This window comes from Echinops telfairi, unplaced genomic scaffold (genome assembly GCF_000313985.2).
Source record: "Echinops telfairi isolate 266 unplaced genomic scaffold, ASM31398v2 ScPeMD7_2573;HRSCAF=3158, whole genome shotgun sequence".
NCBI classification, from domain to species: domain Eukaryota; kingdom Metazoa; phylum Chordata; class Mammalia; order Afrosoricida; family Tenrecidae; genus Echinops; species Echinops telfairi.
In genome coordinates this window covers 6708176-6722801 of record NW_022106471.1, presented here as the reverse complement: position 1 = coordinate 6722801, position 14626 = coordinate 6708176, and the positions used below count along the sequence as shown (strand labels likewise).

The 14626-nt window shown below is 49.5% G+C and overlaps 1 protein-coding gene across 2 annotated transcripts in view; it reads right to left on the bottom strand.

Moving 5' to 3' along the window:
- SPRED2 (sprouty related EVH1 domain containing 2) overlaps window positions 1-14626 on the bottom strand; it is a 122893-nt gene that overhangs the window by 16343 nt on the left and 91924 nt on the right. For both annotated transcript variants that reach the window (XM_004710255.2, XM_045294143.1), the window contains exons 2-4: window positions 12232-12409; window positions 7538-7706; window positions 5381-5445 (exon numbers count right to left, since the gene is read on the bottom strand). In XM_004710255.2, coding sequence (XP_004710312.1) covers window positions 5381-5445; window positions 7538-7706; window positions 12232-12409 — 412 coding nt within the window. The remainder of the gene's footprint in view (window positions 1-5380; window positions 5446-7537; window positions 7707-12231; window positions 12410-14626) is intronic.

The following is a 14626-nucleotide window of genomic DNA, read 5'->3' as shown; positions in this document are numbered from 1 at the left end:
GACCTCCTCCCTGGGGGACGGACAACAGAAAAGTGGGTGAAGGGAGATGTCGGACAGGGCAAAACAAAATAATGATGTATAAATGATCAAGGGCTCATGAGGGAGGGGAAGCGGGGAGGGAGGGGAAAAAAGAGGACGGAGCTGATGCCGGGGGCTTCAGTGGAGAGGAAGTGTTTTGAGAATGATGACGGCAATGAACGTACAAATGTGCTTTACACAACTGATGTATGTATGGATTGTGATGAGTTGTATGAGCCCCCAATAAAACGATTAAAAATAATAATAAAAATAAAAGCAAGAAAAAAAAAGAGTAGGAATCTCGGAAACCCAACAGGGGCAGCTCTGCCTTGGCCTGGAGGGTTGCTGTGAGTCGGCATTGATTCGACAACAGTGAGTTTGGTCTTTTTTATTTTATTTTATTAAATACTTTTATTGGGGGCTCTTACATCTCTTATCATACAATGCCTACATTCATCCAGTGTGTCAAGCACATTTGCACATATGCTGCCATCATCATTTTCAAAGCATTCTCTTCCCACTTGAGTCCCTGATATCAGCTCCCCATTTCTTACCCCTCCCTCCCGAACCCTTGATAAGTTATAGATGATTACTTTCCTATCTTACATCATCCTCCGTGGCCCCGAGCTTGCCCTTTTTTTTTTACAGAGCAAATACCATAGGGCTGAAGAGACCACAATGATTATCGTTTAACTGAGCAGGGATGCATTCAGCAAATTAAATAGTAAAAGTAAGAGACTGGTTTGAAGTGGCAAGAGAGAAATAAAAGCTCAAAGTGCTATGAGATTTTAAAGGTGAGAGAACAATCTTATTAGGTCAGAGGAGAAATATTAGGAGACTTGAAGGCCGTAACCATCAAGAACTCAGGAAAAGCAGAGTCGAGGCCAGGCAGGAGCAACTGGTGGTGGCTTGGGCAGGAGGCTGTTGGGAGTGTCAACGAGGCCAGAGAAGACTGCGGAGACCACAAGTTGTAATGGGCCACAGAGTGGATGGGGGGTGGTGGTGGTGGCAAGCAGGATGGTATTTCTACCCCAAGGGATTACCAAGTGGTCCTATCCACCTGGGAAGTCAGGAGGGCAGGCCGATGCCAGGATAAAGCTGAGAGCATGCAGCAGACTACTGCTGCCTGCCTGAGGCACTGCAGGTCCCACCTCTAACCTGGAGGGAGGGTTGGTCCCCGATGTACAACACCTGAAGAGTGTCTATGCTCTTGAGCATAAAGATACTTCCCACGCTGCCCTAACATTCCCCTCCTAGCCCCCAAGAACTCCCCTGAAACACAAGGAGGTATGAGGGAACGTCAAATCCCATTATCCTTTCATTCCAACTGTTAGAAGCCTCCTTCTACAGATGGATCTAGCAGCAGAGGAGGAAGAGGCAAAACGCCTGATTCTGCAAGGTCGAGTTCTGAGGTTTCTCCACGCACAAGCTGTGCCCTTGGTCCCTTACAGGCTGTAGGGGGGGTCGCGTCACCATGGACACTGCTCATTACACGAAGGAGCCCTGGTGGGGTACATAGTGCTGGCCTGCCAACCACAAGGTCAGCAGTTTGAAACCACCAAGAAGCTCCTTGGGAGAAAAAGGAGGCCGTCCTGGTCTCAAAGATGGACAGTTGTTAACAGGGGTCAACTTGTTTAACAGATTGGAATCCCTGGTGGGGGATGTGAGACAATCAATGAGTTCTAACAGGCTCTAAAAAACTGTCTCACCAATGACAGTTTTAGACGTCCACAAACACTGACCACTGCAGACACCGCAGCAGTGCGGGCAGGTGCTTGCTTTGGGGGATCTCGTTTTCCGACGCCCCACTTACTGTCTTAGGATGGGAGGGCTCAGACCAGAGGGCTCCGGAAGGAAGAGTTCTGAGGACTCCCCTGTGGGAGTGGGGAGAATCTGTCAGAGCCAACGGCTTGATTGCTGGGCTTTTGGGGAGGCGAGGTGCTACTAATAACAAGTCCCAATTTGTAGGCAAATGGAACTGGGGCCATGGACCACAAACCTGGGGGGGGGCTACACAAACCTGGGGGGCTACACAGACTCCAGGGAGCAGAGCCGAGCGCCCTGCCCACTGAGCTCCTGAGTCTGGAAGCAGGGCCTGTTTCTGGGGTTCTTGTTATTCCATGCACCCTGGAATAGCAGGCGAGTCCCCTATGGGTCACAGGACAAAGCCAGGAGGGATTCCAGCTAGCCTCCTTCCCCCCTTCCCTCTCCCGAGTCAATAAATCACTCCTGGCAGGTAGCTGGGAAGCAGCTGCGCACGACAGGTTTGCTCTGGAGCACAGGAAGCCACCTTTTAACCCGCCTGCTGTTGTTTGTCTCTCGAAACGTGACAAAGGAACAGATGTCAGCGACATGCCAACTGTTGGGAGGATCTGCTAGGAGCACTGGAGGAAGCTCGTTCGCGGGCGCCGCATCCCACCCGCCGCTCCGTGGAGAGCAGGCCGGTTCACTTCCCGAGGCGCCTACGCGTGCCCTGTTTGGGGCAGACTGGCAGACTGGGCGCCTCCCGCACGCAGGAAATCCCAACCTCAGCCCCACTGTTCAGGCACCATCAAGGTCCTGCCCAGCCTCCCGGCAACCCCCTGCACCAGATCACTTCATGACACCCTTTGTGCCACCCCCCTCTGCCCAAACGACCTTGAAATCTCCTTGAGGGCCGGTGGCTTGGCTTACACAGCTCTGTAAACCTAGAGGAGGGCTTTTTTTTTTTTTACACCACTGGTTTAAGCCACCATTAGTGGACTGACACATTTAGTAGGCTGTCACCAGCTTGCTTGCTCTAGTCAAGAGCCACCGCCTTGGAAACCTTCCACAGTGTTGCTGTGAGTCAGTCAACAGGACGGCAGGTAGGTGGATTCTCGGCAGGGCTGTGGCTAAGTACTCAGCTTTGAACCTGAAGATGGTTGGTTCAAACCCACCAGCAGCTCCAGGGAAGAAAGATGAGGCTGGCTGCTTCCCTCCCCCTACCTTGTTAATCTCCTCAGCTGGGTTCCCTAATCCACGGCAGCGGCCACACAGACAACGACTCACAGTTTACGGAGTTTACCAGGGAAGCGGAGAGGTTACAAGTCAGGACCAGAAATGTTAAGGATACAGTTCTCTTCCTTATGGCGTCTCTTCTCAGCCATACATTCAGGCCCATCTCTCTCTGGTCCTGGGCCTCTGCCCTGCTCAGACCAGGGTTACAACTCTCCTTTCAAATTCAAACTCACTGCCAACGAGTGATTCTGACTCCCAGTGACCCCCCAGGACAGAGCGGAAGGGCCCGTGTGGGTTCCTGAAACTGTGACTCTTTGTAAAGCAGTAGAAAGCCTCATCTTTCTCCCAAGGAGTGGCTGGCGGTTTCTACGTCTTGCGGCCAGCAGTCCAGGGCTCCTTTAGCATTGATAAATGCTGCAAGGGCACCCCACTCTGCAAGCCAGTCTCCTGCCTGCAGGCTCTCAGTTTCCCCTGTTCCGCTGGCCTGTTCCTGGCAGTCCCAGGGTTGTGGCCTCTGGTGTCTGTCCCTATATCCTCCTTTTCTTTCTCGGTGGCTGTGGGATTCTGTGCTCCTGCTTCTGGGGTGGCTCACTTTACACCTAGTGCAACAACAAAACCGACCCATCTCCTTATCCGCCTCTTCTATGTCTTATTGGCACGCTCCTACGCCCATCCTCTGGTGGGAGTTTCAGAGACTGTGGCTAGAAGAGCCATGCTGAGTCATTTCACGTCGCTGCAGACCCACCTGTGGGGTGTGTGTGACACAATGTGACGACTGCGGAATTGAGGTGTAGGAGATGCCGTTTAATTTTTTGGTCCGCTTGAATTCTTTCATAACAAAAAGCCCACAAACAGGTGAAACATTAAGAAACTCTGGGCGCAGAGCATGAAGTCTTTGTTTCAGGTACCCGTGGCTGCGTGTCCTGGGCCACCCACTACGTAACCCGTGTTACACTTCTGCCAGTCTAGGCCAAGTTTAAAAACACTGCCCTGCAAGTTCCTCTCTGCTCCAAAGCACCCAGTGAGCACACCATAAACTATTTGTTAATTAACTTCTAGAAACACAGGCGTCAAGTGAAGAAGCAAGCTGAGAAATCATTTTGTCCCCGTTACAACCCATCAACTCAAGCTGTGTCAAAAGAGCCGAGCCCTTTCCTGCTCTAGCACACTGGGGCTCTGACCTCAAGTTCAGCCTTCAGGCCTCTCTTCTCAGACGCTGAATTACTCATCAGTAAGCTCCGTTTTTTCCTCTGGTTTTCCGCCAGGATGCTAGAGAGGGAGGTGTGCTAACAGGAGGCTCCAGGAGGGTGGCCACTTGTCCCAGGATGGGGATCTTTCAGTGGTAAATGGGGGGTGGAAGGGGGCAGTTCTGGGCAAACCAGGGTGGTTGGTCACCTTAAATTTGAGAGGACTGTGGGTGGAGCCAGGAGGAGTATCCCAGCGGAGCTGACCCTACTGTGTTGGACAGCATCACAGCATCGCAGGCAAACTGGCTGAACCCCCAAACCAAATATAACACGCCCCCGCCCAATTGATTCCGACTGATAACGAGCCTGCAGGGCAGAGCAGACAAGCTTCCAAAGGTTTTCGAGGCCACATTTCCTCACGGGAGCAGAAAGCCTCAGCTTCCTCCGGTGGAGTGGCTGGTGAGCTGGCACTGCTGAACTTGTGGTTGGCAGCTGTGGTAGTTACATAATCTGTTGTCAATTTGAGGTTTAAGAGCAAAGGGGTGGAGTTTAGCCTGTCGATCAGATCGCTGCTTGATGACCTCATTCATAGGTGCTAAGGAGATACATAGCTCGTTGGAGGCGGGACACAGAGTCACTCCCTGCGAGACATTTCTAATGAGAAGCCACATGAAGCTACCCTGAGGCAGCCAGAGCCCTGGGAGCTGGAGGCGCCAGGTGGAGACCCCTGCTAGTGCCGAGATGCTTACAATGCCCCTGGCTCCACAAGAATTCCCACCCACTGGCCTGTGATCTTCCCGCATTTGGCCTTATTGCATAGGTTTCATGAGTCTGAAGAGGAATTTATAAATTGGTATTAGATATATGGGCTACTATCGGAGTTACAGACTTGATCTGCACCGTCTTGGATGTTTTCTTAATGTACAATTACTCTCTTTATATAAAGCTCTTTCTTACATACATAGGAGTGTCAGTGAATTGTTTTTCTAGTCTACCCAGACGAGCACAGCAGCCCAGCGCTGAAACCCAGGCCACGGCCACCAGGGCAGGACAGAGCGACAAAACAGAGATCTCTCCGGGGCATCGAAACAGTGACAGCCAATGCCCAACTGCAAAGTCTCTCCCATGCCCACAATGGCACTGCACGCTGATGGTTCATTAGGGAACCCGGGGAGCAAAGGACTGAGGGCACTTACTGTAAACACGTCATCGTCACCGAGCTCAGCTTCATTGTGGATGGTGGAAGAGGATGTGGTGGAGCCTAAGGAGACAAGAAAACGCAACAGAAGGTGTTTCCAAAGTCGACGAGGCCAGATCCGATCATTTAAAGCGTGCATTTTAATAAAACCTCATTCCGTTCCCGTTGAACGCGATTCACCGGCAGAAAGAAGTTACCTGGAAATTAAATGCTTTTAATTTACTCTTGCTCTCTAAATTAACTGTTGTTTCCAATTAATCACTCAGGCTTCTATGCTGACTACTAGGGAAAGCCTTGCCCGGTGTCCACTGCTCATTCTGCCCAGGGCCTGCTGGGAAGTCAGACTGTTCTCTGCTGGTCACCCCGAGAGCCCTGTGGGGGATGAGGAGAAGCCACAACCTTACTGGGTGGGCTGGTTTCAGCTTCTCTGGTCTTTTCATCTACCAATGATGGGGGTCTGACGAGATTGGGTGTACGCAAACATTGCACCCCAACGCCAGGCTCAGCAGCCCTCTCAACGGACATTAGCACCAGCAGTGAGCGTGTGCTGCTGTCCCAGGTCACGATATAGGCCCAGGGAGAAAACCCAGCTCCCTCTGTTACGGAACAAGAGGGTCATTTAGAATTCAACTGATTGACTCTCTCACATCATTCTTCATCCTGGTATGCAATCCGGGGACTGCATTTGGAAAAGAGATGAAACAAAAATGTGTATTTATAAGCAATCACTGCCTGCCCCACTTTTTCCCCTTCTAACTGTGCCAACAATGTGTATGCAAAAATACAGTGCAAATAATTGACACTGCTAATGGCGTAAAGGGGGGGTGGTGTAAACATTGAGTAAGGCACAGGTACCATAAACGAAATTTATTCTCCACCGTCTTCTCTTGGTTAGGTCTTAAAAAAAAATTATATTTTGAAAATATTTTGCTATTGTCGAAAATGGAAATGCAAATAATTGCTTAGGAAAGGATAAGGAATATTTAAGTTTGCAGCAAGGGATGGGTGGAGAAAGAAACTAGTGTATTTTCTGTGATGCTCCTGTTGAAATGATTCTAATTGATCAGGGCTTAAGGCAAGCTTGGCAGAAAACAGCTGGGTTGAGTATGCACAGAGAACAAGTGGGAGAACCAAGTGTGGGGTGTAGCTTCAGGGGCTGAGCACCCAAACAGCAAATCTGTATCACCAATCCAGGTACCGGCTCTCTCTGAACATCTGAAAAGCTATGCTTAATAGCACATCTGAAATATTCGCCTCTCTTGGCTGATCTATGGTGTGAACACCAACTGGGCTTCATTAACTCTGGCTTCTGCGGGGTTGGAGTTGACAGACTCACTTTCTCGCTGGAATTCTTATGCTTGGTTGTAATCTCTTAAGTGTTTCTTTTTAAGATGCGCTTTTCTCTCTCACCCGGCAAAACACACAAACAGAAATAAACGTAAATAAATGAAACATTCTTTGGGGATTAATTTCCACTCATTCTGAATTTGCACTTTTTAATGGGCCTTGGTTGACATTCCTTTCTCCCCTGGGACCTTGGTAATGGAGGCTGTTACAGGCAGAAACTTTGATTTGGTAAGAGAATGGGTTGAAGTAACGTTTGCATCTGTGGACTCTGGCCACGCCCACCAGGAGAATCCAACCGCCCTAGGAGGCTGCGATCCAGAGCACACAATGTCTGCCTCTCTCCATCCACAGGCTCCAGGAGTCCGAGCTCCCATCCCCTTCCTTTCTCAGTGAAAACAGGACACTGAGACTGTATAGCTCTGGAGGCTCTGGAACCAGCCTGGGTCCATTTTCCACATGGAGGTCCAGACAGGCCAGACCCAAGCAGTTTCACAATTTGCAAGAGCAAAACATTCATTCACACAAGAGGCTAGAGATCATCTGCTTGCTTGATTTTCCAGAGCAGAGTCTTAAAAAGGAGCTGGGTTCACCCCTTACACACAGACATCCCCTTTCCTCCTCTGCACTGGCTCTTTCAGCCTTCTCCTCGGATGCGCTCCAAGATCGGGCATCCGCGGGCCTGGCCCCCAACCCACTTCAAACAAACCACAAATTCGTGAAAGCAGAATGAGAAGTCAGAATGAAAGAGACTGGGGGGAGGGGGAGGATCCCCAGGGTCCCATTGAGAAGGCAGCGATGGACGTAATACCTTCTATGAGGTCTTCGATGGCTTTCCTCACTCCCCGGTCAAAGGCCCGAGCATCAGCGGGGCTCTGGAAAGTCAGTCCGAACTTCCGATTGTCGACCTTCCAGTGATGAAATGTCGGGTTGGCTTTGGTGTAGACCAAGTCCTTTCTGACATAGCACTCCAACACCACCTGAGGGATTGAAACACACAGGCTGGTTGCTCGGGGAACTACCCTGACAGTGAGGGGTGCTGTGGAACCGTCTACTGTGGAGCCGCCACCGACAGCGACCGGTCAAGCCCCTCTACTCTGGCTTGGGTCTCCCCATCGCAGGAGAAAGCTCTGCTTTCTGCTTGCACAACCCCGTGGGCCCCCACCTGTACTGACCCTTCAACGTGCTCCCTCTCGCTCCTGACGGCGGGGCACTGAGCAGATGCCACCGTCTTGAGTCTTGACGGGGTTCTAGGCTTTTTGCGAACCTTTCAGGGTTTCTGTTTCCAGGATCCCTACGTCCCCACCTGTCCAAGGATACCTGCCCGTGACCCCAAATCCTGCAAACGAATCTGTTTGGAGCTCTCGACCACCAGCTGCTGCTTCGACCTCACCCTTCTTTGGCAATGCCAACTCGCTGCTCCCTCTCTGAGGCTCAGAATTGCTCTGGTTGTCTTTGCCTCCTCTGCAGAAATGAAGGACTGCCTAATAAAGGTTTCCTAAACTTAATTAAATAGGTGAGAATAATCAAATTGGCAGACCAAGTAGCGATCCCAAGCAGTTAACTTTATTATACTGTGCCCAAAGAGGACAACAGTAACCTCACACGTTCTATTTATAATTAAAGTCCGTCCTTAGCACGGCCGGCCGTGTCTTCCCCCTAAGAATAGTGCCATGATTAAATGTCGGCCCAGCCCCATTCCCAACTGGGGAAATGCCAATAGCCCAGGCTCTATCTAACAAATGTTATCTATTTTAGAATTTATTAGCCTCTATTCAAAGTCTCGAAATAAACATTTTATGAACCAGGAAGGCTTCTGAGTGTCTCCCTGTTTTCAGTGGTAGTGGTAAAAAAATGAAGTCCGTGGGGAACACGTGGCAAGCTTGGCTGGTTTCAACGTCTTTAGGGAAGTTAGCGCCGCAAGGTGTTCAGTGAGGAAGGCAAACCCGGTGCCACACCTTTGTGTGAAAACAGATTTCTTCATATACTTTAGTCCAAGCAGCATGTTACCACAGGCTGAAGGTGGGAGTAAATATGAGACTCCAAATAGATGTTTCTCTCTTCGTCCCACACAATAAAAGGCATGCCCTTCAGGGTCAGGATTTAGCGAAATAATCTGCATGGTTTCATGAGAGCATTGCTAAATCGAGGCAGCGCTGTTTTCCTCTGTGTGGCGACGTAGAATCTGATGACGTTAAGGACTGTTTATTGTCACTGCCCGGATTCATGCTGCATAGTCTGTCCACCATGCTGGTTAGCTCTCGGTGCGGTTGTCAACACCAGAAAAGAGGCAAGACGGTTACTATTCGAAGACCAGTTTAATTATCCTGGATAATAAAGGGTCTGGTGTGGAGGGTGTGTCAAAGGCCCATTTTGAGAGCTGCTAATGCGTAAAGAGATGCAGAAGTGGCCATTTAGACATAACCTAACTCATGTGGAGAATGGGTAATGGAATGCCTCGGTACATCCCTGTTGGGGAATATTGTGCAGCCATGAAAAAAGAGTCCTCCTTTGCCTACATCCACAGACACACTGTGAGGGAAAATAAAAGACTCGCTGCAGAACAGCTTATTAAGCTGGTGTGTGCACACACACATTTATAACAAAGCGAAAGAAGGGGACATGGGATTGGAGAGTGAGGCACGGGGGCTGAGTAAGCCTAGAACCTTTCCTAGCCCACTTGCATCTTTTGCAACATGAGTTTCTTGGGTGAGAAATGGAATGCCTGTAGAACGAACACAAACCATCTCTGTTGCTTCCTCTTAAAAGGTCTTTTTTAAACCCTCTCTCAAAAAAAACAAAACAACAAAAAAAAAAAAACCCTCTCTCCTGTCTTTAAGTCTTTAAGTCCACCAAAGGTGGACACGGGAAAGGAATATCTGAAACAGCCTTTTCACTTCCCCTATGGAGGGAGGAAGGTTGTTTTAAGGAGGGGGGCTTGTCTGATGGTTGTGTGTGTGTGTGTGTGTGTGTTGATATCATGGCAGTCTCGTGGGCCATCATTTAATTTGAAAGAACGACTGTGAGAATAACTAGTTCTTCGCAGGTGAGGGCTTTGGCTGGCTTCCCAACAGTGAAAGATCTTTCTGACAAAATGAGTGATATGAAGAAATATGATTTAAATAAACAAACAAACAAAACTATAGTGAAATCGGTCAATATGGTGAAGATCTGCCTAACTAAGAAAATCAGCATTTTCCTAATGAACAATGCCTGGTGTTACAAGGAAAGGCACAGATAAAAAGATCCACACAAAAGGAAAACTAAAACTGAGGGCTTTAATGTACGAGCCTCAAAGGCTCCCTGATGTGTTTCCACAATCCCCATTTAAGGAAGGACCTTGGTGGGGATTTGGGGTAGTAGCTAAAACATTTTCTGCAATTATCTATAAAGGCTATTTAAATACTTCTCCCTTCTCCAGCTACTTTCTGTGTAAGGCTGGATTTTCTTCCTAGACATCAACCAAAACCACACATGGAAAACCAAAGTAGGTATTAGACTTCAGCTATTTTCTACTAAAGCCAGATGAGAGATTTATACAAAATGTAAAATAAAGCTACTGTTCTAATTATCTTGGCTCTGAGAAAACAGACAGTTATTTTTCATCAACATGCCACCTATAAACTAACTGTGTCAAATTAATGGACAGGTCTTTTAAATTCCGTTTTAAATGGACATGGTAAAATACTAATAGCTATAACCCCAAAGACAGAAGTCCTGTGGGCCCCTGATAAGTTCTAAGTGTATCAAAGGATCCCAAGACCCAAAACGTCAGAGAACTATTGCTGTACACACACCTCTTTATAGGATTTTATTTCTGTGCAGTAGTGTTCTAGGTGTACAATACCCTAACAAGAGAATGAGAATGTACATTGGAAGCGAGTGCCTGTCTTTCACACCTAGCTTTGCCAGCTGAGATGCTCACTAAACGTGTCTGGAAATGCTCACCGACCAGCCATTGGCAGGCAACAATAGAAACGAGCAGCCTCTTAGATTGGTGACAAATCCTAAGGCATCTCCCCACATAATTTACTTACAGAGTATTGCATTTGATGCTTTTCACTGGTCATGCTACTTTTACTTCAAACATTGTATCAACAAAGATGATTTAACAATACAGCTGACATGTAGGGAATTTCCAGAATGGGCACTTAACTTTAGCACGGTACCCAACCCTCTTCCCCGCACATCCCCCCCCCCACCTTAAAATGTTCAGAAATGCACCAAGTGTCAACAGAGCATTTCTGTGAGCCCATAAGTAGCAGTTAAAACTCTTCTCAGCTACTTTTGTAAAAATTTTGAACTATGAAAAGTGGCTGCAAAGATAGAATTTGCCCACCACTGAATCAGAAACCCTGGTACACTTGTGGTACCTCCTTCGACTCTGCACTGTGAGGCGCTGCAGCACCCTACATGCTCGGAATCGCCTGCTGGCTTTCCAGCATACACGCCGAGATCAAACAGCACACCAGCGGTCTTCGTAACTGAGACCCATTCGTTTAAAATAGATTTGGGACGTTCAATTTTGCTTCGTCTCATAGATTTCTTCAAAACAATCTCTTTATGAGACTGTATATTATGACCACCAACCACTCCCGCAAATGTGTGGTCATGATTACTCTCCAAGGTGTTTATAGAGAAGGCCAGTGGCTGATTCCGCACTGCGCTGCTCACCCCACGGCCAGCAGTTTGAAACCACGAGCCGCTCTGCAGGAGAAAGACGGGGCTCTCTATACCTGTCAAGAGTTACGGGCTCAGAAATCCACAGGGGGCAGGCAGTTCTACCGATAGGACACATAGGGTCGCTATGAGTCAGCACTGACTCGATGGCAGTGAGTTTCATTTTTACTTCTGGTAATCATTATTTGTAAAAGTGTGAAATTACCACTTTTTGTTACTTTCCCCCCAAATATTCTATTCACTAGCTGACGCGTTCAAGCTAGGATGTCTTTTAGACAGTCACTTAGAAGGGATGGAAACTGGGATGAGGCCCTCCCACGCACTCTCCCACGCCCCAGCCCAAGCCTCCACAGCCGCTGCAGGGACCAGCCGGCCGGGCGTGCACAAAGTGCTGGTTCCACTGCTCAGGATGAAGTGGTTCACTTTTCTGCTTGGTGCTGATTGCCTGGTCCATGTACCTCAGGAGTCCAAGAACCAAACAGGAGGGCGCACGCACTGCTGAGAGTGGAACCTTGTGGGAAAACCACGGAATGCCCTCCCCACCCCCAACCCTTTTGTGAGTGATGAAAAAAAGCGACTTCATTGGAAAAGTAGGGGTTCTGTTTTGGAATTGAGCACCACACAAGAGAAGCCTAACTTTTGAAAACTCTGGTTAGAGTCTGAAGTCAAAGAAAGAAAAGTGGGGAGGGGGTTACCCCAAAACAGGAGCAGCAACCACCAAACACCCCCCCTCACCCAGCTCTAAGGGAGGAGGGGCTAGGCCCCAACATCAAGAATGAGTGGCTGCTCCTTCAACCCCCCCACTCGCTGCATGTCTGCCATTACCAGTTTGTCCTTCTGTCGCTCCCCGTGGATGAGAAAGCCGCTCCGTCCGTTGCCTTCGGGGTGCATGACCTTACAGACCCCGACGCGACTGATCCCGCCTCCTTCCTGTGGGAACCATCCCCCGCTGGAGTCATCTCTGGTCATAACCACAGCCTTGACACGCACGATATAGCTGTCACTGGAACGATAAGAGGGAGAAGGGCTGTGACAATGGGGCTGGTAGCTGCAGGACAGGCCGAGGTGGTCCCTTGCCAGCGTTCTCTGGAACGCAGCAGAGCAAAAGACACCTTAGAAGCGGTAGCCCACCTCACCTTTTTATTTTTCTCTTTTTCGGTGGGGTGGGTGGTGCGCAAAAACAATGTCAAATCAAGGCAAGCTACATGCAAGAAGAAAGGGACAAGTCCTCTATAAATCTTTCGTGAATCTTTGGAGATTCCGCGTGGAGACCCCAGTCTGCAGGTACAACCTTCTTCAGGCCCTAGGTCTGTGTGGGCACCCGCGATAAATTAGCTGATCCCTGGCACCCACAAATTCATTCATAATGGATGACCATGGCTTAGTGTTGTATAAAGCTAGTAATCTCATTCAGCACAAGGGTAAACTAATCCACTTCCACATCACACAGGGATCCTGCGGCTGGGTTTACCTAGGTTGGAAAACATTTCACGTCAACAAAGATCCTTTGCACATCCGGGTCTTGCACTTAGGACTTTCCCCCCCAGCCTGAACCTATAGGATCCCTCCATCAGCTCGCTGGCGGCCGAGGTGGGTGTTTTGCTTTTTTAAAACCTCAATTCCACAGTAAGTTCTGTCTCACATTTCCCACAGCGCTGCAACCATGGGCCCAAACCTCAGACACTGTGGATTGTGGGGCAGGACCCGGCAGGGACTGGGCCGAGATGCGTGGGCACCTGCCGGCAACAATGCATTTGCCAAAATCTCTCCCCCCGCCCCCCAACAGCTCTTGTCCTGTGCCTCTGGCCAGTTTTCACCACACTTTGGTGGGCCATGTCTTTGAATGTTCAGCAAGCCTATCGACACTCAATCTCTGCCCACTTTTGTGGGTTCGATGTCTTTTTCTCACTCATTCAAACAGACCGGAGTCTTCTGTGGCAGGCACTGCACTGGATTCCAGGACAGAGACACTCGGGTGGCACTGACCCGTTGGTGGCAGGGGCTTCAGGGAACACCCTCGCCCCCACCCCCACCCCCAGCCCAGTGCTCAGGGCCTTGCCTCTTGCCTTGATTTCCCCTACAGCCCTTTCTGAGGGGGTCATGCTAGTCTACAGTGGGGTGTGTGTCTGTGTCGTACTTTCCTGTTATGTATGGGTATGTGCCTATGATGGGGTGCGTGTGAGATACTTGCCTGTGATGTTTGTGTGTATTTGTGTGTGTATGTCTGATGGCGGTGTGTGTCTATGATGGTACATGCGTCATATTTGTCTAGCATGGTGTGTGTGTGTGAACTGAAGGGTAGGGTGTGAACTTCCCTCCTTCCCCTCTGGGCCGCATCAACCCAGGCACCTGGCTACTTAAAAGAGGACGCAGTGTTGTACTGAAGCTGAGAGGATGTCTGCATGGCCGCACTCCAACTGCTTCCTCTCGGTGGCACATTTACATGATTCAGGCACTGAATCCCACCCAGAACAGAGATGACAATGAACTCTACTAACAACAAGGTATCAAGGAGGAAGCACCCTCCATCCCAATGCTCCACTCCCTTTTCTGGAAAGAATTAAACAACATCTGCTCAGCACAGATGTGGCTCTTGCCGGGAGAGAGGCTGTGGGGTGGGGATGCCGGGGCTGGGGCAGATTGGGCTTTTTGATTTGCACCAGGAAAATGCTGAGGGTTTACCTTAGAAACACTCTTTAAAAGGCTAACAATACTGGACACAAAGCGCATCTGGGAATAGCACCTGTTGCCCCAGTGTCACTGATGACCAACAAAGACAAGAACAAAACCACAAACTCGCTCGACTGACTCCGGCTGACTCCCGTGAGCGTAACGGATGAGGCCCTGGTACAGATCCAGACCGGAGCCACATACCAACGGAATGGCGCCTTAGCTCCTGGAATTGAGCTGAACTGCCCAGAAGGATCAACGCCCTCACTCATGGTGCCTGATGAGCACCCACCCACCCCACCCCCTGCCAAACAATACTGTATTCTATAGGTCCCTCACCCCTGGGCTTCTTTGTAGACAAGGGACTTGTTCAACATGCAAAAGGTATAGGGATACATACGTTTCCATACCACCCCACCCCCCACTCCACACACACTCCCCGGGCCCTCTAGCAGGTCCCTATGAGCTGGAGTCCAGTCGATGGCTATGCGTGAGGCCCCCATGCAGGGTTTCCAAGACCGCACATCTTTAGTATATGAGCAGATGGCCT